Source organism: Egretta garzetta, unplaced genomic scaffold, assembly GCF_000687185.1.
Source record: "Egretta garzetta isolate BGI_Z169 unplaced genomic scaffold, ASM68718v1 scaffold81, whole genome shotgun sequence".
NCBI classification, from domain to species: Eukaryota; Metazoa; Chordata; class Aves; order Pelecaniformes; family Ardeidae; genus Egretta; species Egretta garzetta.
In genome coordinates this window covers 3,904,653-3,927,175 of record NW_009258671.1, presented here as the reverse complement: position 1 = coordinate 3,927,175, position 22,523 = coordinate 3,904,653, and the positions used below count along the sequence as shown (strand labels likewise).

Below are 22,523 nucleotides of genomic sequence, written 5' to 3'. Positions count from 1 at the left end.
TGGGTGGGTAGGTAGGTGTGTGTGCACGTGCTTCACGGCACATGGCCTGCGGGGAGTGGGAACCTGTGACGTGGCTGAACCACCCCGAAAGACCTAATAACGCTAATAAAGTCTCCAAAGTTCACGCGACTGGAGGCTGGAGAGCAACTGCTGCAGGTGATACCAGGAATCTGTAGGATCTCTTTTGCATTAGCTTTCAGATCAAATTTACTTACAGGCGAAAAACCCTCACCGAAGCCCCACAGCATCTGCCAACTGCTGGCCTTGCAAATCCAGCCCGGAATGGGGAAGGGAGGCGGCCACCCCTCTGCCTTGCGTAGCCGCCTTAGCAGGAAGGCTTTGCAGCTGGGGTGTAGCAGATGCTCACAGCGCTGCCGACACCGCCAGCCGTTCTAAATTAGGCCAACGATGCTGCAGCCCGACTTTCTTATTCCTGTCCTTGTCGTTAGCTTGCAAGCAACCTCTGATGTCAGTGCGCGGCCAGCAGTGCTACCGGAATGCCAACAGACACGAGTGTAAGCATCCCGGGCACTGAAATTAGCTACGCCGACTATCTCAAGCCCACCAGTCTCAGGCACTAGAATACTTTGATAAATACGTTCACAAGACTTGCTGTACCTTTTCAGCATGTGCTTTCCACTGGTAGGCCTGACAGCCACGGCCTGTTCTTCTCCCACATTGCTTTTCTACAGTATTGCTGAATATTTATTAACTGAAAGCTCATTGACAAGCTCCTGCGCACTCTTTCTCGCTGGTGCCGAAGTCACAGCGCTGTGCTGCCTTGTGAAGCACATACGTTTGCCATAACCTTTCATGGCTTCTGTGGGGGGTCTTTTCACTTTCCTACACATATATAGCTCTGTATGTTACTTTCTTGGTAGGAATGCGCTAATTGTCACACGTCTTTCTTTTTTAAATAGATTAATGTTGTAATTATCCTCATTTTCTTCCTTCCTGCTACAGGCAATTGCTGGAATGCAAAAAAAAAAAAGGAAAAACCCCCACAACTTCTCTGGGGAAAGAACTGTCACCACTCCCAAGTCTAGGCCATAATATCACTTAAGCACGCTAGAAACTTTTTTTTTACTTCAGCTGCCCCTTTAGGGTTTAACTGGTCTTCGTTCCCACTTTTGCAAAGCTCAGCCTTGTCCCCTCATATTACAATTTAGATGTACCTTCAGCTTAGCTTTTCTCATGTTCTTCTAGACATCTTTTTTTCCCCACTGGTTTAGGGAACATTATTGCCCCTGTTAGGTACCAGCCCAGCCATAAAAAAGCCCTCACAAACCAGAAGCATTCATACGTCCCTCTAGCTCTGTGTAGGGTGGTGAGAGGTTCTTCAGAGAAGAACTACACGTTCAGTGATGCTTCAGGCGGGCAGCGTGTGCCGTGCCAGCCAAGGCATAAGCTATGGGGGCTTGGGCAGCAGTATGCCTTGTTAGAATCATAGAATCGTCTAGGGGGAAAAAAGACCTTTAAGATCATCAAGTCCAACCATTAACCTAACCCTGCCATCCCACCACTGAACTATGTCCCTGAGCACCTCATCTATCCTTCTTTTAAATACCTCCAGGGATGGGGACTCGACCACCTCCCTGGGCAGGTGTTATGGGCTCGTACCTGTTAAAAGGGCAAAGCAGCCAAATGTCTGCCTTGGCTCAAGTGGGAGGTGAGGTTTCAGGCACACTGAATACAAACTACGCCGTAATGCGACAGCCATGCTGCCCAGCGTGGCCATGCCTGTTCCACTGCTCCCTTCCTCGCCTGTTGCTGACAGTAATGGATAAAGGGGCTTCAGGGGGTTACAGGATGCTGACACCCATCGGCCTGAGCCTGGCGTTGTATGGCTCCGCTCAGGTTCAATTCCACGCCCACTGGGCAGGTGCTGCACGGCGCGGGCTGTAGCACGGAGCTGCCGGAACAGACCTCTGGCTTGTTGAGGGGATGTTTCGGGTGCCACCCTGCTCCCAGGGAGAGCAGGGAGGACAACCTGGCAAGCAAGAGAAGCGCGGGCAGGTCCATAGGACCTCCACCAGCTACCTCCTGCCTTCCCCAATATTGCCTTTTCCCTTTAGGAAATCTGGAACCGTAGAATGGCATCTGTCAAGCCGTAGGCACTTGAGAGTAAGCACCCATCAGAATAACTTACTGTCAAAAACAGGTACAAATTCATTTCATCCCACTTTGTGCCATATGCTGCTGTCAAAACTTCATGAACTGTTTAGGCAGCATGTTGGGACATTTTGACTAACTATGAGCAGAGCTATTTTTTTCATAGCTTTGTGTCATCGGCGTTTATAATTGGGTATTTCCCTGAATTTGCTTTGGTCTTCGAACAGACAAGCCTGTAGAAAGTGAACGTCACCTGGGAAGGTGGGCACTGGCCCAACCCTGGGATTCAACCATCCCCATTCACGAGGTGCCCCGACTCCGACCTGGAAATTGCGCTGTCCTGCATCGCGCAGGAGCCACCTCTTCCTTCTGGTTTAATACTGGTATTTTAAAGATGGGGTGAATTTTTTTCCCCATGATTTGATGAAACCCTTGAATTCTGGAGCAGACTGGTAAGCCGAATTGAAATCTCTTTTTTTGCTCCTCAAGCCCAATCGTTTTGTTCTCCTGATGGCAAAATTATCTAGCACCCCCTTTGCTAGAATAAGCGGGAAACAGACCACAGTATAGGTAAAGAACACATTTGCTGTTTTATTGGTGCCTTGCAGGGCAATAATACTGAAAAAAGGGGAATGCAAAAGAAACAAAAAACCAAAAACCAAAACCAAAAACCCAGGATGGTGGCAACCCACGTTGTATTTTTTTTAAAGAGTACATCAACTCCTGTTTTTTTTTATTTATTGTGGCATGAATGATAACATAAAACCAAAACATGAAAATATACAACTTATATTACACTATGTGTTATGAACAAAATATAAATCTATAACTCTATGTTATATTTACATAATTATTTCTTTTATTAAATTTCAAGTGAGATGGTAGGTTGCACATACTTTGTTTTAAGCTCCAGGCATTTGATTGTCTCTATTTCTTTTCTATTTTCATTTCACTTGTAAAATCCAAAACGTTAGAAGGAGTAAGAGCTTTAGAGCCAATGGAGCTATATAAATACTGTTTCAGCAAACCAGTGACAAAAACACTGGGGAGTAGAGAAATCAGTCAGTAGAAAAAACGAACTTGACGTGTTCTTCAATCTGGGAAACTGACAAGTTAAGATAAAGTCGAAAAAATGTAAATATAAACCAAGCTAAACAGCCAGCCCATGCCCTGTGAATTGAGGATACACTTGAATCCACATCTAGTGAATTACACACAGTTCTTTGCAAAATTGAAGGTATGATTCTACCGAGAAGTGGGCAGACAAAAATACTTCCTACCCGATACATCATGCCCTTAAACGTACGAGATACCATATAGTCGCCATTCATTCTAGCAGATGAATTCTTGCTAAGTAAGGTCTACGTTTCCACGGAGTATAATTATTTTTGATGTTACGAACGTGATGTCAGAGGCTTCTTCGGGGACAATAACAGCTCATCTCTTTGGATTAAAAAGAAAAAGCTCTGAAAATGTGCTGTAAAAAGGTTAAAGACAATTTACTTTCTAAAAAATGATTTAATTAAAGAGAGAGTCTACTGCAGTAACCAAATCTTTGAAATAATGTCTTCGAAGAAATAATTTCTTCCATATGCATTCGTAATAAGAGGATTTGGTTACAGAACTAATTAAATGCTATAATAATAGCTAGTGTTCTTTTCTGGGGGCCTGATTAATATAGCGGAACGGTTAAAGATGTTAAATGCACTTAAAAATCCTATTTTACTAATATAAGGCATGAATAAATTGAAAAAGGATATACTCTGTGTTATTTAATTGAGCTTAGAAGCAAGTGCCTCAGTCTTTTTTCCTCATTCTTTTCCCCTTTTCCCCACTGCTGGTGTCATTCTTTTGTAAGCTCGCGAGACGCACGGCGTAAGCGGCTCCCCCCATTTAGGAGATGTCCCGTACCCCCCCCCCCGGCAGCTCCCCAGGACCATCCTTGCTCGCCAGGTTCCCAGGGAAGAGGGGAACGAAGCCCGCCTCGGCATTAGGGCCTTGACGCGCTTTTAGGTTAATGCGATCCTAATCTCTTCTAACCTGGTTTTTCTACGGTGCTCCAGGGCACAGAACCCAGGAAAAAAAAGAAACAAGACAAGAAGATCTTTTTATAAATGTATGTTTTGCTTTGTTTTGCTTTTTTTCTAAGAAATTAAAGAGGGACAAACAGGGCCTCATTTTCAAATCTGGTCTTCTACTGCCGAAGGATATACAGGCGCTCATCCTTGGACCCAACAAAACATTAGCACAGGTGTTAAGTATTTTGCTGGTTTGGGACCCCAGAGCCTTTTTATTTTTTTCTTTTTGCCTTTTTTTTTTTTTTTGCCTTTTTTCTTTTTAACGTTGCTGCATCGGTTTCAACATCCAAATGCAGGACGTGGATAGTCTGCTAAAGCTACCCATTCGAAAAGCCTGACCGAACCCCAGGCTCTAGCGTAGTCTCTCAGACGGAAATGTGTACGGTAACAAAATTAGCGTTCATCTGAGCCCTAGTCCAGGCCAAGGCAGCGAGCAAAGCAGAGCGCTCCTGGAGAAGGGCTCTTTTGTCGCGCCACCCATCACCGAGAGCAGAGCTCGGTCCCACAGCGCCGGCACGGGCGCTCCGTCGGCGCGGGGCCGACCCAGCCCACCGAGATGGGGCCACCTCCAGGAGCGTCTCCTGCAGCACGGCCCGTAGCTCGGGGCTGAAATTCGGTCCCGCTGAAGTCAAAGGGCCTTTTTCCCATCGACTTCCCCGAGGCCGGCTTCCCAGCCCATGCGTCTAAGACTTGCTCCAATCTCGCCTGCTGCAGTGGCACCTACCTGGAGCTAAAACAAAGTATTCCGGTAGCCCAAAGTGACACAATTAAACCAGAGAGTCTCTGTAACGTGGTGGAAATCAAAGCATCCAGCAAATGTGAGGTGAACCCACAAGAGTCAGAAGTAATTTGTTCACAAAGACAGGGAACAAATTTGAAAGTTAAAAAAAAAAGGAGCAAATATCTGTTTTCACATTGTACATAATAATGATATAAAAACAATTGTCTATTTTTTTTTTCCTTCTTATCCAAACAGAGTGCTTCAAAAAAATTGGCTCTAGATGACGGGTGTAATTAAATAACTAAAATGAGTGATGAGAGAGCAGAAGTTAATTAAGATTGAAAACAACACTCCCATTAATTCACTCCATCATAATAAACATCAGAAGTTGACATGGCTGGGGCCAAAATTAAAATAAAAGAAAGAGGAATGGTGTGAGCAGAAGAAGAAGCGATTTGTTTTCATATGTATATATATATATTTATATATATATAAAAAGGCAAGGTGGGGAGGGGTATCCATTTTAAATAGCCTAACAGCTTCATTTGCTGCACTGCCAAGTTAGAACAGAATAAAATAAAGTTAAAAAAGGGGGGGGATAAAATAAATTATACATAATTTACTAATCTGGGAACAGCTGACCGTTATTATTATTATTATTATAATTACCATTACAACACTAGCAAGAAGAGGCAGTTCAACTGAAAAAAAAAAAAACAAAACCAAAAACCCAACACAGTCATAAAATATAAACAAAAAGAACCCTCTCTGACATGGAGGATATGATCAGCTACTCCAAGCATAACTTCAGAGCAAATCTTCTGAGAGAGAGAAAATAGAAAAGAATTTTTCGACGCAGGGGTGGAAATCAAAAAAGGGGAAAACAGGAGAAAAGTAAAACAGATGTTGTAGGGTAAAACTATCACACGTCCAAACCGCTCATCGGAGTATTGTCCTAAGTCTTCAATGGCATTTGCTTGTTTGCTTTGCACAAGGTCTGCAGAGGTCAAGTTACACTTCAAGTGGGATTTCAAGAGGCAAAGACAGACCCCCCCCCAACCTCCTTCCCAGTCTCTCCTCCTACCTGCCCCTTTCAACCTGCACCTGGACTTCACTGGCTGACTGCACCGAGGACTCAATTTGCCTGATCAAGGGAGTGTTTGCAAAAATCCATGTTGCCAAGTTCTGAAGACCATGGTTCTGATGAATGCTCGGGCTGGGATCTCACTGGCACCGAGATGCACAGGGCTATTTTCACAAGTTAAAAGTAATGGCAATAGCAATGATTCTCTCTCTAGGAGCAAGCATTTACCAGGGAGCATCGTGAATATAGAGGTGGCATCCTCAGTTAGAAAACAGACTCACAAGGAAGGTTTTTGCCTCAGTACAATCCTAAGACTTTGCTTCCCAGGCCAGACTGGAGCTCCTGGAGAGCTGCTGTTCGGAATGAGAGGTAGCCTTTTCGGTTGGTTGGTTGGTTGGTTGGTTTAGATCTAATGCTTCTGTCTTGCTACACAAACTTGGGTCCTCTCCTTCTACAGGAACCTCAGAGTGAGGAGATGAAAGGAGACTCTCTGATTCACTTACAGGTCAATCAAATATACCAAATACATTAACTTCCTTTTTTTCTGAAATAAAGCCTAACATTCAGTTACCTTACTGGAAATACAAGAAGCTAACTTCTGCTCAGGATTACGCTTGTGCAAGTCCACCTTCCTCACCTGGTTGCTGCTGCCCAAGGAAGGCAAAACTGCCCAAGCAACCTAACTAAGGGCTCTAGAAAAACACTGAAAATATTTCAGTCCAGGAGAACAATTTTTCACTTGTGAGAGGCAGCAGCTAGGGAAACTCGGCACCGCAAAGGTTTGGGTTCTTACTTGCCCACTTTGAATACGGAAATCTCTTCAGAGCTATTAGTCTTCCTTCCTACACAAACATCCCACTGATAAAAATGGATTTCTGCAAGTGCAAAGGAGAAAAAAAATGTCAGTTAAAATAAAAAATCGCCTTTTAAATGGGAGATCAGTACTCAGCTACGCTGAAGGTACAAGTTCATTAAAACTGGACATCGCGGTAACCTAATTACGCTCAATGAGGAGGTAACATTTCCAGTTGCCCTGTCCTGTGCTGAACAAATCACATTTTGGACAAGCCTTTTTTATGTTGCATATGCTGCCACTTGAAGTGTAAATTAAAAGCAAAGGTTCTTCACAGACCAAGTCATTTGGAGGGTGCGGGACTTCATTCTGGAACATGCTTTTTGCTCACAATAGTCCAATATTATTCCTATTAGTACCATAAACACGCACACATGAAAATCCAAGATCATAAAATATTTTTTCTCTAAATTTCTTATGTCTCTCTCTCTCTCTCTCTTTCTCTCTTTTTTTTCACCTGAGAACGGCACCTACAGTTTCCTTTAAAAAGCAAAAACAAACCCCAAAATATACGTCTAATCTCACCAGCTGCTGGTATATCAGGTTCTTCAAGGGATTGTCTAAGATACAACACTGTCCTAACTTAAGACAGAGCAGGAAGCAAAAGAAAAGCAAAAGAAAAACAAAACAAGAAGAGACCAAGCAAAAAAAAAAAAAAAAAAAAAAAAAAAACAAAAAAAAAAAAAAAAAAAAAAAAAAAAAAAAGCAAATTGGACTAGTTCTGCGCTTTAGTACAAATTTGGCACTTGCTCAAAGACTCAGTATGGTGTGCAACTGATGAAGAGAAGTCCTCTCTTGAAAGGAAATAATTGCTTGTTGGGGTTAACAGAAACAGACTCCCCGCTTCCTTCCTTGCCAGCCACGCGCACAGGCACGCACGCACGCACACACACACTTCTGACCCAGATTTGCCAGGGAGGAGGAGGAGGAGGAGGAGGAGGAGAAGGAGGAGAAGGAGGAGGAGGAGGAGACAGAGGGGGGTCAAAGGAATTTTATCTTTTTTCTTTTCTGTCAGGTGCATTACCAAAAAAAAAAAATTATTTCTCTTTAAACTGTAGCACAAAACAACAAAACACATTCACAAGCCACTTGTTGGCACTGTGTACCTGAGTGAGAATTTCTAGAACATTGTAGAACAAACAGCCATAAAGTTTATTTGAAAAAAAAATAATAATAATAAAAGGTCGACGGGTAAGACTTCAGTGCTTGGGTATAGCAGCTGAATTACTGGCATTATTTTACCCATAGCTTATATCATTCTGTTGTTGTTGTCGTCGTTGTCTTTGTTTCCTTTCTTCTGAGCCTTTTTTCTTCTGATGCAGGCTGATGTCTATTAGTCAGCTGATGTCCCAACTAGTTAAGACTAACAGTTAAAGTAACAGTCAGTGTATGAGAAAGTTAATGTGCTTGGCCACTGGCAAGGATAAACCAGATGGGGCTTTATTTATTTTTTCTTTTCTCCTTGAAGTCCTGTAGGTCACGAGATATTTGGACCCTGATCAGTTGGCTTGCCCCGCAATGTGATTTTCACTGTCACTGCCATAGTCCGCATCGGGGTCATCCTCTTCCTCATCGTATTCATCGTAGATTTCTCCATTGACGTCATCGGTCTGCATCTCTTCCTTGATATGAGGCTCCTCGCCTTTGATGCCATAAGTGCTCTGGATGACGGGCATCCCGGGCTCTGGGCTGCTGGACATCATCCCTGCCATGGCAATGGCTCCTGGGTAAACTACTCCCGCGGTGGCAATGGGAATCTGTGCTTGTTGCCTGCCACGGAGAAAAAGTAAAAGGACGTTTGAATATCGGAAGGAGTAAAAGCAGGTCAAGTACAACACCACTTTGCTAGCCCACAGCATACAGTCTTGGGCATGCAGAGGAAGCTCCTGGATGGCCTGTGCAAGCCAGCCTTCATATCAGTATTCCAGACTCACCAACTGATGCTCTTGAAATGAACATAACGCCCAAGCCAACTTCACTGACAAGAAAACCCAATCTCTGTAAACATCTCTAGGTGTACCTGAACTACACAGGTTCAGCTTGCCTGCCTGTGACACAAACTTCTTTACTGGGTATACTGGGTGTCCCATGAGCTGCCAGCCAAAAATAAACATCCTTTCAATTGCGGTCCAACTTGAAAAACATCTATTTTGAAAATCTTCCTTTTCAATAATCCAAGCTGCTGGCAGGACTAGATATGCAAGTAACATGTTGCCAACAGGAGAGATGTGGCGAGGGCTAGGCAGGTTGCACAGGAATGGGGAGGTGCTGTAGGAAAGTACCAGTGGATGAGGAGAAAGCAAGGCAGTCTCTCCAAGGAGGCAATGTTTGCTCCACATTCACTCAGAGACCTGGCCATTATTAGGGAGAGGAACAGTGGGCTTTCCGGGGCCAACATGGGTTTGTAGGATGATCACCAAGGGCCTCCCGCTGGAAGGTGAAAGTTTCCACAGTGAGCGGCACTTGTGAAAAGCAGAAACTTTGAAGGAAGGTGGATAAAACTGGGAAAAGGCAGACTTAAAACGGAAGCATGAAGTATTTAAAAATAAATAAAAAGCAAGCAAGCAACATGAGCATTTGAGAAAATCCTCTACAGGATGCCTTTATAAGGCGTCTAAGCCTTGGAAACCTGTCTGCAGTAATGAAAGAAGAATTATTCCAGGCCATAGAAATTCCCTTTGCATCAAGAACACTAGCAGTGTTATACCAGTGTTTGTTTCCCTGAGAAGCTTCAGGGTCCCAACAAGCCTAGAGGTTTAAAATTCATGCTCCTTTTGTTTCGCTGCTGCATGAAGTAATTCCATTGCAGTAATACTCTTCAGTACATGCTGCACATTGTAATGTCATCAGCGGTGTGTCCATCTGCACTGAAAAGCCTTGCCACAGGAGACAGGGCAGAGTCTCTTGAGATGAACATTCTTAATTAAGAATGAAACCCTCCCCTGTTCCCCTGCCTGCCTGTGCCCTGGCTGTACAGTAAGCCTTGCACAGTACAGTGATCCTGAAAGACTTTCCTCTGCCAAACAGCTTTACATTTGTTTGGAATTGCTTGCTGCGTTTTCAGATACTTCCTGCCTGCCATTCGAGCGAGGCCTCCCTCCGCACCGTCCTTATTGCCGTGTTTCTGAAACAAGCAGAAGTTGTGTCAGCTGAAGCTACAGCTCTTAAAGTAAGGAGCGGATCTAATTTGCATTATATTCTTAATTCAATAGGAAGGCTTTTGTTTTCTGGAGTCAGCATTTCTGTAACAAGATTCAGCACACTTAAATTGCTTTTAATATTTAACAATAGGGACGCTTTGCACTTAAATGGTGCTTTTCAGAGTGCTTTTCAAGTATTAAATAATTTAAGAATAGCATTTTTCCACTTCTATAGGATGTCCACTCCAGAGGACCTCAAAGCAGTCCTCAGGTGCTAATTGTATTAGGGCTCTCAGCAGTCCAGTGAGGTGAGCTTACCCTGCCACCATTACAGTTGAGGACACTGAGACATAGAAGAATTAAGTGCAAGAGCTGCAAAAAATGCCCAGTCCTTCCCACTGAGACACCTTCAGACGGGCTTTCCGCATGTCCCAGCAGCGGGCACAGCCACAGCTCTTGCAAACCCCATCACTTATTTGGGTGCCCAGGCAGGAACTGGACCGGTGTTTAGAAGTTTAACCCTAACTGACCTGCACCGGGTCATGCAGCAGATGGGGAACTCAACCCAGGAATGCAAGCGCTGTGACTGCCAGCGACAAACGCTGACCCTGCTGCAGTCATCGGCCACCTCGTTAGCAACTTCCATAAAGATTGCACCCCAGGTTCCATCCTCTAATGCCCCAGCGCAAATTATCTCCCAAAATGTCTTGATTTCAATGTCAGCCTTGTTTGGAAGCTAAATAATATGCAGAATGTTACAAGGTTAATTTTTTTTCCCATGATGAAGCATGCATGTTAACCAGATAAGCAGTGTTTTGGGGGCTCTGTTGCCACCTATTCTTTTTCCAGAAGGCCCCCCTCCTCTTTTTTTAATCTCTTGATGCCAAATGTTGGCTGACTTCCCTGTGTTTGTTTCAGTGCTTACCATTGGGATCACTGGACCTGCCAGCGCCACAGGGTTAAGCAGCTCAAATTTCTCTGCTGAGCGGCTTATTATAACAATGCACACTGTAGATGTTTAAAACACAGCCTGATGACACTTAACAGTTGCTGGACAGCTATTCTCTCCTTTATTGCTACTTCTAGCCGTTTAAACTAGAGAGATGTGCAATTCAGTTAATATTGAAATGATTCCAAATTCAGATGAAATGGAACACAAATTCCATTATTTCTGAGGGTCGTTCCTGTAGCTGGTTTTGCTTTTTTTTAAGACCACTGTGTAGCTTTTCATTTTCTGGAGTGAATACAGAAATATTGCAGAATATTTGATTACTTCCGATTCTTTTGATCTGTTGTAACCAAAACCAAGGGGTCTTTGCAGAAGGAAAATGCACGCTAGTTTTCTGGGCAGGTTTTGACCTAATCATATCAAGCCAATCTATTAGCTGTTTATCAGAACCAGTCGTCTTGAAATTCATGCTCGACACAAAGCATTTCACTTACTGTACTGGAAGACACTCCCTAGTACGACAAATGCTGTCATGATGAACAACGCAGACAACTTCATGCCTGATAGGAATTGGCTGAGCCAAGCCCATATTCCAGCTCAAGTTCAGTATGTTCAGCAGTCCTTCTACAGACCACTTGCCACAGATCATACTGAATGCAAACTTGTATTTTTGGCTTTTGGATCAAGAGGCACTACCATAGATTCATTCAGATACACTCTCTGAGGCCTCATAATAAAGCAATACTTATAAGGCTTTATTAGAAAACTTACGTTTCATTGGAAACTCTTAAGCTATTTTTTTTTCTTTTGCATGATCGCAGTGGAAATGAGACAGTTGGCTGAAGCTGTTAGATGAGTATATAGCAGAGCCAACAAAAAAATCCCTAACCGCCTAACTTCCTCCTGGAACACATTGTTTTAAAGTATAAGCTTCATATTCTGTTAGCAATATATAATGTTCTTGCCAATAAAATATAACGTTTACCACACTGAATTAAGAATTCTCCCTGAAATTTTTTTTTGCTGAAAGGAGCGGTAGTTTTTAAAGGTCCCATACCCAACATTAAAATACTGCCTCATCTCCTGGCGTCTGTTGCGCATGATAGCCTTGTACTCGCCAATGCGTAATTTCTTGCCATCTACAAGGCAGGTACGCTTCGGCCTTGGCTTGTATTTGTAGTCTGGGTATTTCTCCAGGTGCTGTTTGCTGAGTCGGGCCTGCTCCTCATAGTATGGCTGCTTCTCTAGGTTTGTCATAGCTTTCCAGCGAGATCCTGTCACCAAAAAAAAAAAAAAAAAAAAAAAAGAGAAATGAGATGCTACTCATCCACAAACACTGAAAGGCAGAGAAACAAGTAGGTCACCCAGAACAAGATACCTACGGTCATATCGCTTTGGGCTGAGAATCTGTCAGAGCTTCGAGACAGGGGTCAGGTCTTGTTTGTATTTGACTGGTAAACCTCTTGGGTATGGCCAAGAGGCAGAGAGAGAAGATACTGGAGGTTTTGACTCAGTATTTTACTGCAACTTGTCTACATTATAATGTCTTTCAGGTGGGAAGTAAAACCATCATCCTGATAACGAGCAATCCCTGACACTTAGGAAACAGGCAGTGTATTGTAGTGGAATGGCCAAAGACCCCTTAGATACACAGAGTCTGCACCGCTATGTCCCCCCCACTTTCCTTTGGCCACGGGCCTGTTTTCACCTCCTGTTCTAGAGGAGGCACCACCCCCATGCAGTCACTGTGCTCTGCCATGGCTGGATCAAGGCATAAATTCTGGACATGCACGTGTCTACAGCTCAGTCTTTCACGACGAATACAGTGTCTTTCTAGGTTTGTGAGAAGCAGAATATGAACTGATCATAACTGCTATGCTGCTGGGTACAGGAGCCTGCAAAGACCCTGAAGCAATGCCTCTAAAAGCTATAAACTATCCCGTATCCCTCAGTGGGGTTTTAACTCCCAGATCAAGTCCCGGTGAACACTTCCAGCTCCAACTTAAAGGATTTAGTACGTGTCATAAAGGGAAGAGCACTGGGATACCGGCACAGCTCTCCATGGAGCCGCGCTATGGCTTCATTGCCGTCAGCTTTGGTTTTGACGCTCTGCCTATGTTAGCGTGGATATTTGAGCTAGGGAAATAATGAAGACTTTAGAGTTTTTCTCAAATACTTCCTGAAATTTATAAACTATTATTTCTTAAAGGACATAATATAGGAGCAGAAAATAAAATTTCTTGAATCAGTTATCCTATTTTATTTTTCCATCAGCTATAGAAGTGCTTCAGGGTAAGATACATTTCAAATAACAGGAATGGTCCAAGCTGTGAAACATACAGCCTAGAAGGAAAACTTTATTGGAAAATAGTCAATTTTCCCATTGGAAAAAAAGTTTGAATACTTTCTCAATTTAATGGGTTCACAATGTCGTACGTCATACTTGACTTCCTCTTGTTCTTCATTTTTTATGGTTACTCATACTGTACTTAGCTCATGCTATTACTCAGGCTGGTCTTAGCTCACTGTGCCCCTAAGACTCACAATATATTGAAAGCGCAGTTATCCCTTCCCAGGAAAGAAAACAGTTTGGCTCCCTCTAGAAAGGCCCCTTCTGATTATTGACACCATTTTCCTCATTGCTTTTTCCATCTTTATTCCAAGCTGCAGTTTGGGCTTCTGGAGGGAAGAGCTATCAGGCTGGTACAGCCTGACCTCACACCTTGAGATAACCAATCCGTAAATCATGATGTCTTTGCTCTGAAGAGGAGCAGCAGACATCCCTTTCTTAGCCCGCATTACTTTGGAGTCAGAACCATCATTTTTCATGATCTTTACAACATGTAACATGAGGAGATCCTCCAGCTAGTTCTGGAATGGGGAACAGTTTAATTATATTGTTATTAGCTTAGGCGCAGCACCATACTAGCGTGACTAGATGGTTGCTGGGATTTGGGCTAAAACTCCTGCACGGCACTTGGTACCTCAGGTAGTGCCTGTGCATGGGGATCTGAGGCAGGGCTCTGGTGTTACACAGGGCAGCAAACCTCTGCGGCCAGAATCCTGGTCTGCAGCTTTGTCTGCTGCAGAAAAAGTATTCCAAGCTTTTTTCTGGCAAAGAGAATGGCTAGAAAAAGTGATACCAACTTTCCACATGTAGTACCTCCTAGATTTTGGGCTAAATGACACAGTGATAAACATGTGGAGACTGCCAAAACACTTAACACCTACTAATGCTGTGTAAGATGGAAACATAGATAGGTTCTGTGTTGAAAGATTTTAAGAATTCAGGGTGAAGCATATGAGCTCTACTGAAAGATGCCCATGTGTAGGGCTACTTTCGAATTCTACCTCATAGACACTGACACACCGGCTTTTTAGCACATGAAGAAAATCATAAGTTAGTCTAGCTAACTCTAAAGTCCTCTAATCATAGACCTGCTGTAGTCCCAGTGGCTTAGAAAAACAGCCCCAGCCCTATTTCCTGCTAATGAATCAGTTTTTCTTTACGAATAATGAAGTTGAAAACCTCAGTCTTTAAACAAATCTTGACATTTGCTTTATATGCTGTGAGGGGACCTGCAATGTAGGAACTCAGATGTATTTTGAGACAGATAGACAGACAGAAAGGTAGAAACTCAAATCAGTTGTGGCAAAATTGCCATGACAATGTTCTATCCCAGCACAATTCCTCTTTTGCTGTGCGAGCTCACTTGCTGCCATCCTACAGTCAGATCTGTGCAGGCAGATTCCTACCTCCTCAGGTGAAAAGATTTGTAAATAGTGGGTGAGGTTAGGCAAACATGTAAGTCTTTGCAGGATCAGGGCCATAAAAGCTGAAATTTTGATGCATAGTATCTGTACATACAGCTGCACATACAATATATATACAGAAATGTAGCTCGTTAGTTTTTCCTTCCTAAGCTGCAAACTCAATACAACAAAAATCCTGGCAGTCTCGCCTCTCTCTCTAGCAAATTTTTAATAGCTGCCTTCTGCAGTGATACCTCCTCTCACTATGCCTTTACTGTTTTTACAAAATATACTAAATATAATTTACTAGTATGTTTTCAAGTATCATAAATAATTAAACAAACAATGCTGTCAAAATAAATTTTGAAAAAGGGCACATTTTCTGATGATAAACCCTTGATTTTTACATTTTATCCTTTTCACTTATTTTCTTAGTACTATACAAAATCCATCCAGCTCTCTGATTGGTCTTAATCTGTAATTTTGAAAGCTTGAAGAATATATAACTTGTGGTGAATTTGCACCCACAGGCAAGCTAAGCTATGAATGAGCATCGTCAGTCAACATACTACAACTGGTTAAAACCACCTCGGGTTTGGACAATGTATGTTTGCAATAGCTTTATCTGCCATTGTTTTATGTGTCTATAAACACGCACAGGCAGGCAGGGGTACCTATGCACAGTGCCAAGCCCAAGCCCAAGCCCAAACAAGGTGTGATTGAAGAGTCTTGAAAAATCTTTCTTTTTAAGGGAAGATTTACACTCTTGGGTGAGCTTTCTGCTCACCATCTGTGTTAGAAAGCTTTGCGTGGGTCAAGTATGCAAGGCTTTTCTCCTTGACTATGAAAACAAGAACTCGTTCCCCTCCCTGGCTGCATACGTAATGACGAGCAGGATTCCCGCACAATTCTCCCTGATCTGGTGGCTGAGGTATTTAGAAAATAAATGAGAAAGACTTCGCAGCACCAAACATGTCTCTTAACCCCAAAGTGAGCTAGGGCAGGTATTGCTGGGCCCACACGATGACTGTGAAGATGGCTGTACAGGGCCAGCTCTTTGAGTCCCCGCTCAGGGACATGGTTTAGTGGTGGGATGACAGGGTTAGGTTAATGGTTGGACTTGATGATCTTAAAGGTCTTTTCCAACCTAAACAATTCTGTGATTCTGAGTCCAGGGCAGAAAAGAGATGCCCCCACGCATGCCCTGGCACTTGTGCTCGGGCACACGCACGCACGCACTGAAGTGGGGTTCGGAGCTCTGCTCATCGCTGATTTTAAGCCAAGTTTCTCTGACAAGCTTTTTCAGCTGTTTGTAATACTGCCTAACATTTTTCAATCTTAGCATCTGAATCAGGTTGATTTTGCATTTAAAAAATACCCTCGCGTACATAAACACTTGTATAACGTATAGGTATGCGTATAGGTTTGTATTTGCACACTTACACATCCACGAGAGAATTTCTGGAGGTAGTATCTAACTTCATCTTTTCCTAATCTCTTTATGTAGATTTCTCAGTGAAATTAATTAAAATATTTACAAAAATATCTAAACAATGCATTATTAAATTGATAGGGTCCAGCAGACCCATTTTAGCACTTTTTTAACAATTTACTAAAAAAAAATCATTATCCACAAGTTTAAGTTGCAGTGAACAGATGGATGACAAACGTATGCACAGATGAATTTAGTGACAAATCCATGTATCTAATTTTTATGCTCAAAACATAATACCACAGTGTCAAGCATAATCCCTAGAGAATTCTAGTGCTGGGAAGGGCACCTCCTCTCATTTTACTATAAAAATGACCCTCGATCGGTAACAACTCCACCTAAGCTACCCTCCATGACGAGCTCTCTGACCTCGACGTGTAGCAGTGCTGCTAAAAAAGCGGTAAGGAAAAATTGTGGCTTTCTAATAAAGAGAACCTAATACCTGCCTGAACCGTAAGCTTCTAGTTGCTCGCCCTCTGCCAGTTAACAGAGAGCTCCCCGCTGACTTCAAAAGACTGGCCTTTTGCAATTGAGGGAAGACCTTTGTAACATTTCTGTCGAGAAAGAAGACGTCAGGACATCCCTCTCCATTGCATAGGTGGAATAAAAAAATTAAATGTGATGCTGGGAAGAAATAGAAACATCATCTCTTACTGCTTCAGACCTTGCTTTTCCCCGTATCTGGCAGCAAAACAGAAAGAGTTTGGAGTCAGCTATACTGTCTGTCACCTCAACAGGATCTGTAATGAATTTGCACATTTTACTCCAACTACTGTATATCTAATCAGAAAAAGATGTCCCCATATCTCCCTGATCTAGCGCCAAATAGTAAAAGGTGATTCCTTATGTTAACAATTTCAGCAGAATGGCTTATTAAAACCAGATTTTAGGGTATTATAAAATGCTTAGAAGCCCTTTAAAATGTCAACCAGGATCCCCAGAGACTGCATAAAATGTCAGCCCAGCTCAAGCGCCTGTTTTAAGCAGAATGAATTAGCAGCGTGCTGTCGGAGGTTGTTATCCAAAACAATCAGTTAAGAGGGAAAACATCAAGCTCTCTTTGTACTTTCTATATGAAAAGGGCCATTCAGAATGATCTTGTAGATTTCTGAAGCTGATTATTTAAAAACAGGTTTAACCAGGCCTACTCTCAATTTAGAAGCAGACCAAAACTATTACTGCCCTGTCCTCAGCCTAATCACATCATACACCTCTGACCAGTATAATCCCTTTTAACCAGTATAAGGTTATTTTACCATCAACATAACCAATTTAGCCTTCTAATCCTGTTCCCCTAACTAATCTAATCATCTTGTACCACCCTTTTAATCATGGGTTAATAGCGTCACATCTGCCATCCACAGCCAATGCATTCTGCCTCTCCGATCAATTTATCCCATCTCCACTTGCCCCCTGCTACTTTTTCGTAATACCACTCTAATCAAGCTCAACTTCAAACCTCTGACCAGTCTAAACTCAGCGTGTTTACCAGCCCTGCAGCCAGTTAATGCTGCCATTACAATTGTGCTACATCTCTCGAGTTGTCTGCAAAACCAATGAGACCTGCAGCCCAGGTAAACATGTTCCCTGCTTAAGCTCCTGCCCGCCGGCCTGAGGGACGCTTAGGTCCTGTAACACAGTCTTAACAGTAAGAATGCAACATCTCTAATTTGGTCCCAGATATTTTTTTTCTGTGGAACAGTAATTCATTGCCCTCAGAGACCCTCATTATTCACCTTCCGTATCATTCAACATGCCCCAGAGAAGTAGCTTAGGAGAGAATGTGGTCCTGGAAATTTGAGCAAGTACTGAAAAGTTGGAAGACTATGGCATGAAATTCAGTAGATGATGTTCATGACAAGTATTGCTTGGGTTGCGAAGAGTAGAGGATATGGAAATCAGTTCTGATATTTCTTTTTTTTTTATTTCAGGATTCTTTTCAGAATATTTAGAATAACAGCAGCTTGTGACAGAGATCATGTACTAAAGGGAAATTTAATAGTACAGGAACATAATAAAAATCCTTTAAAGCTGTCGGTGTATAAAATAAAAGGATGTATTTTAGGATCTTTTCCCTATGGCCATTGATTTGAACAGAAAGCGCTACGGCATAAATCAAATACTGAGGTCTGCTACCCCATAGAATCTAGTTATATGGAAAATGTGGGCGAAAAAATGATAGTAGTTTTCTGCTTGTTCAACAGCCTAATGAAATGAACTGTTTTTGTCTATTCAGTTCACGCTTTTGCACCAAACCCACAATCTTAGTGATTCCAAAGACAGAAGAACCTTTCAGGTTGTGGTTAATGTATACCACTGGGCAGCATGGTGAAAGCTCACACCACTGCTGTCCTCGATGCAGCCATTAAGTAGCAAAAGAAGACGTCCTAGAGACAGTAACTCTGTTGTGTCAGGTGCTCAGCTCTATTCAGTCCAAAGTTTTTTGAGTTTTGCTACCAAAAGAACAGTGCTGTATCATTCTTACCTAGTATCTTGCTGATATTGGAGTTGTGCATGTCAGGGAAGGCTTGAAGGATCTTCCTCCGTTCATCTTTAGCCCACACCATGAATGCATTCATTGGGCGCTTGATATGGGGCTCATTGCTACCACGCCCTCTGGATTCCCGATAAATTCTAGACTCTGAAACTCCTGCACTTCCTAAAAAGAAAGAGGAAAACATTCCCAGCTTGTGTTTCATTATGCAGCTTCCTCTGCCATCAGCAACCTATGTCAGTGTTCACAACAGGTTAATGGCATTTCTGCCTTTTACTTGAAGCAGTAGGAAATACCATATACTGCGTATTGTCTAGTTTTTAGTTATTCTATTGACTCAGTATCACATAGTATAGGCTTGAAGAGTTTCAATTGTTTTTTTTCAACACAAAGCATTAAACAGCTTTTCTAAACCATCTTTTACTACTTAAAAACGTAACCCCATCAATTACGAATGTAGATTTTCTTTTGACTTTCTTCCTTTCTTGCTTACCAAATGCTGGTTGTATGGTGTTGCCTATCTTCTATCTTTTCTGTGATGGGAAAGGGATGATACATGGCAACCAACATCAGGCGATTCTTCTTAAGCAATACTCTAACTGGCAAATGAACATTTACACATCTGCCTGTTTTTGAGCTTACCTCTCCGTAACAACATAAGCAATAGCCGAGACAGAAACAACATTACGCTCTCTTCATCAAACCAAGACAGTTCCTACAGATGCAGAGCCTGCATCACCTATGGACAATCAGGTCTACAATTCATGGACTCACTGTATGATCTCATTTATTCCACATCTATTTGCCTCCTTTATTCCCTTTTACCCTCAGAAATACATTCTTGGTCCAGTCTTGAGAAGTGCAGTGTACATAAGAGAAGGCTAAAAAAATCACCTCCAGACTTAAAACACCACAGGATGAATCATTGTTTCCTATATCCTCTTATTGCTTACCGCTCTTACTCCTCACAGGCCTCCAAAGCACTTGGATTCTCCTCCAGATCCCGTCGACATGTACGCACAAACCTGGAAATAAGGATAAGCCATTTGTACTGACCGTCAGAATCTCCACTCATGTTGAAATCCATCATTGCGTGGCTAAACTTCCCGTCTTCGCTCTGTTTTACTGCCAGTTGCTGAGTCAGGGTCTCCAGTGTTGTTTTGTCCTATACGGGCAAGATGATGGGACTTGGATCAGGAAAATCATTAAATATTGCAACTGCAAAGTTCATAGGTAATTCAGAAGGTTGATAAGGAAGCTGGATAACAATTCATTCACAACAGTTTCCTGAGCCAGGTATTTAAGAATACATAAAAATATTTTCTCTGGAAGGGATATGGTTGCAGACTCTACCAAGTCTTTTTTAAAACATGCGTATTAGCTAGTGATGAGCAAACTTCATAGTGTTGAAAAGATTGGTTTAGTTAGGCATGATAAAATTGGCTGAACATCTGAAGAATACTTCAACTCTCAGTGTCCCCGGGACTGCAAAGCTGGACTGGAAGTTTAGATGATACATGCTCTTTGCAATGTATTTATTGTTTTACTCTATTTCTAGGCTGCGATCAAAGTGTGGAGACATGGGTGACTTTGCTCTTTTTCTGTTTTAAAAAGCAATATTTTAGGAAGCAGTCCATAGGGGGAAAAAAAAAAAATCCTGTAGTTCAAACATATTCAGGCTTTGGGAAAGGGTCAGCCTGAATTAAGCATGATACTCGGGCAGCAGTCTGTGTTCTTGTCCAGACTTTTTGCCCAACCCTACTAACACCCTGTCCGTCATTTATCTAGTCAGAACTATCTGTGAACCCTGGATTGCAACAGGCTAGTGCGTGCTGCCAATTAATCTGTCAGGCCGCAGCAGTGTCGAAAGACATTGCCAAAACGACATGCCAGGGCCATCAATTCCAATGTTCTCTTCAAAACACCTCGTTTCCCCCTGAATTGTTTGACTTTGCAAATACAAAGGTGTTCCATTTTCCAACTCTTTTTTTTTTTTTCCCCCCCAATGAATTGTACTCATAAACGTTCTATCTTCCTGACAATCATACGTTTAAAAATAAATCTTTCAGGAAAGCAATACTAACATTTCAAAATGTTAGGCACTGTGCCTTTTGCAATGCTAAGAAAATGACATGATACGGAATGATAATAAAGTGACTCCAGTCGAAAAAATTCTTTTTGAGCTTCTTCCTGAAAGAAAGATTGCTGTTTTGTTGCTCTATTCCACTCCTGATGACTGTAAAAGATCAACAAACTAAAAAAACTTTCAGATTTCACATAGCAACCAGAGACTTTACAACTATTCTATGTAGCCTAATAATGTCACTGGGTTGTAGTACAGAAGAAAACAGAAAAGAGAACAATACGAGTACAGAAACGCTTCCCGCAATGTGATGTCCCTGCATCTGCAATTCAAAGAACAGTTCAAATCCACGTAAGTCATTTCACAAAGATTTTCTTCAGAGAGTTAGAAAGGAGGCTAATCTGCCAACTGCGCACACTCGCAGCGTTTAGGGAACATGAGGTTAACTTTTCTTCTCCTCACGTTCATTTTCATTGTGGATCCCTTTTGCGCTCCTGGTGCTCTGTCTATAAGCAGGCCCGTCACCACCGAAACGGTGCAAGACGAGTTATCCTCTCGGTTTTTGCAGGAAAAGCTCATGCAGCTGAGTCAGCCTATCGCAAGCAAAAGGGTTTCTGTAACACTTCCAGGCGCAGCAGATCCGGGCAGCTTGGAGAAGCTTCGAATAAGCACCCGAACTATTCAGGCATTTAGCTTTACCAAACTCTTTGATCTACCGGTTTTAACTCAGCTCTCATTTCCCAAGCAAGCCCGTCAGCAGACAGAAAGTCAGGAATAAGTTGACTTTGTGTTTCTTCCAAATGGATCTCAGCTATATAGTGCAAGTCAATGGTTTTTCCTCAAAAAAAATCTGTTTACCGTCAACTTCATAATGATACAGTTCAAAAATTTTTGTGTCAGAAATCATTTTAAAGTGCTGCCACCAACCTAAAATATAAAAGAACATCTCCTCTGGTTGGGTATATTATGGGGGAAGGGAGTTACTCTGTTGCAGACTTTTCTTGAATCATGTATAAACCTCTTAGAGAAACAGAGCCGAGAGCGCAAAGGGCACAGGCTTAACAGCTTTTTCTTTATGCAGTAAATGCAGCTGTTGAAGTCGGAGGCAGTTACATTCAGAACCACGCTCTGCCAACATGATCTGATTGAGTCTTAAGGTCAGCGAGTACTCCGGCATGCTGTCTGCAAGGTACGCACCGGGTACGGCTCGTTTATCAGAGTTTGACTTAACAAGCCTACAGATGCTCTGTCGCTATCCATCTTGGGCAAAGTTTTGCATTTTGAGGTACAGCCACGTTAGATGAAGTGGGAGAGCAGGGGCATGATTGAAGAGGGGCTGCGAAGGAATGCCAGATGAGCGCTGAGCCCCTGGGCTGCGCCACTCAGCCCCAGCGCTGGGAGGTGGCTCCCCGGACTGCCGAAATGGGGGCGAGCGGGGAGACCGCCCTTCCAATGCGGTGACAATTTACTCCCTGCTACTTAGAGAATGATGATACGACTCAATCAGCGATGATAAGGTGGCAGTTAAAAAGGACTTCCGTGCCACGTTGCTCTCGAGACACAGGATGTCAAAACAGCCAGCTGTACTTCTCTGTGTTAATGTTCGGAGATGTTTAAGTTTAAAAAGTACTCGGGCAAGAATAAGTCTAAGGCCTGCTCTTTCCTAAGCCTCTGTAATAGCATTAGGAGAGCAGAAAGAGATCAGCAACACCCTGGCAGGATGCAAAAGCCTGATGATATGTAAGTAGCGTTCCGATTTCCTGT

General features: G+C 42.7%; 1 protein-coding gene across 2 annotated transcripts in view; it reads right to left on the bottom strand.

Moving 5' to 3' along the window:
• Positions 1-8,347: 8,347 nt before the first annotated feature.
• The window catches only part of SOX5 (SRY-box transcription factor 5), a 263,656-nt gene continuing 249,480 nt past the window's right edge, over positions 8,348-22,523 (bottom strand). For both annotated transcript variants that reach the window (XM_035888537.1, XM_009648741.2), the window contains 4 exons: positions 19,733-19,841; positions 18,668-18,841; positions 11,995-12,211; positions 8,348-8,618 (listed from right to left, as the gene is read on the bottom strand). In XM_035888537.1, coding sequence (XP_035744430.1) covers positions 8,348-8,618; positions 11,995-12,211; positions 18,668-18,841; positions 19,733-19,841 — 771 coding nt within the window. The remainder of the gene's footprint in view (positions 8,619-11,994; positions 12,212-18,667; positions 18,842-19,732; positions 19,842-22,523) is intronic.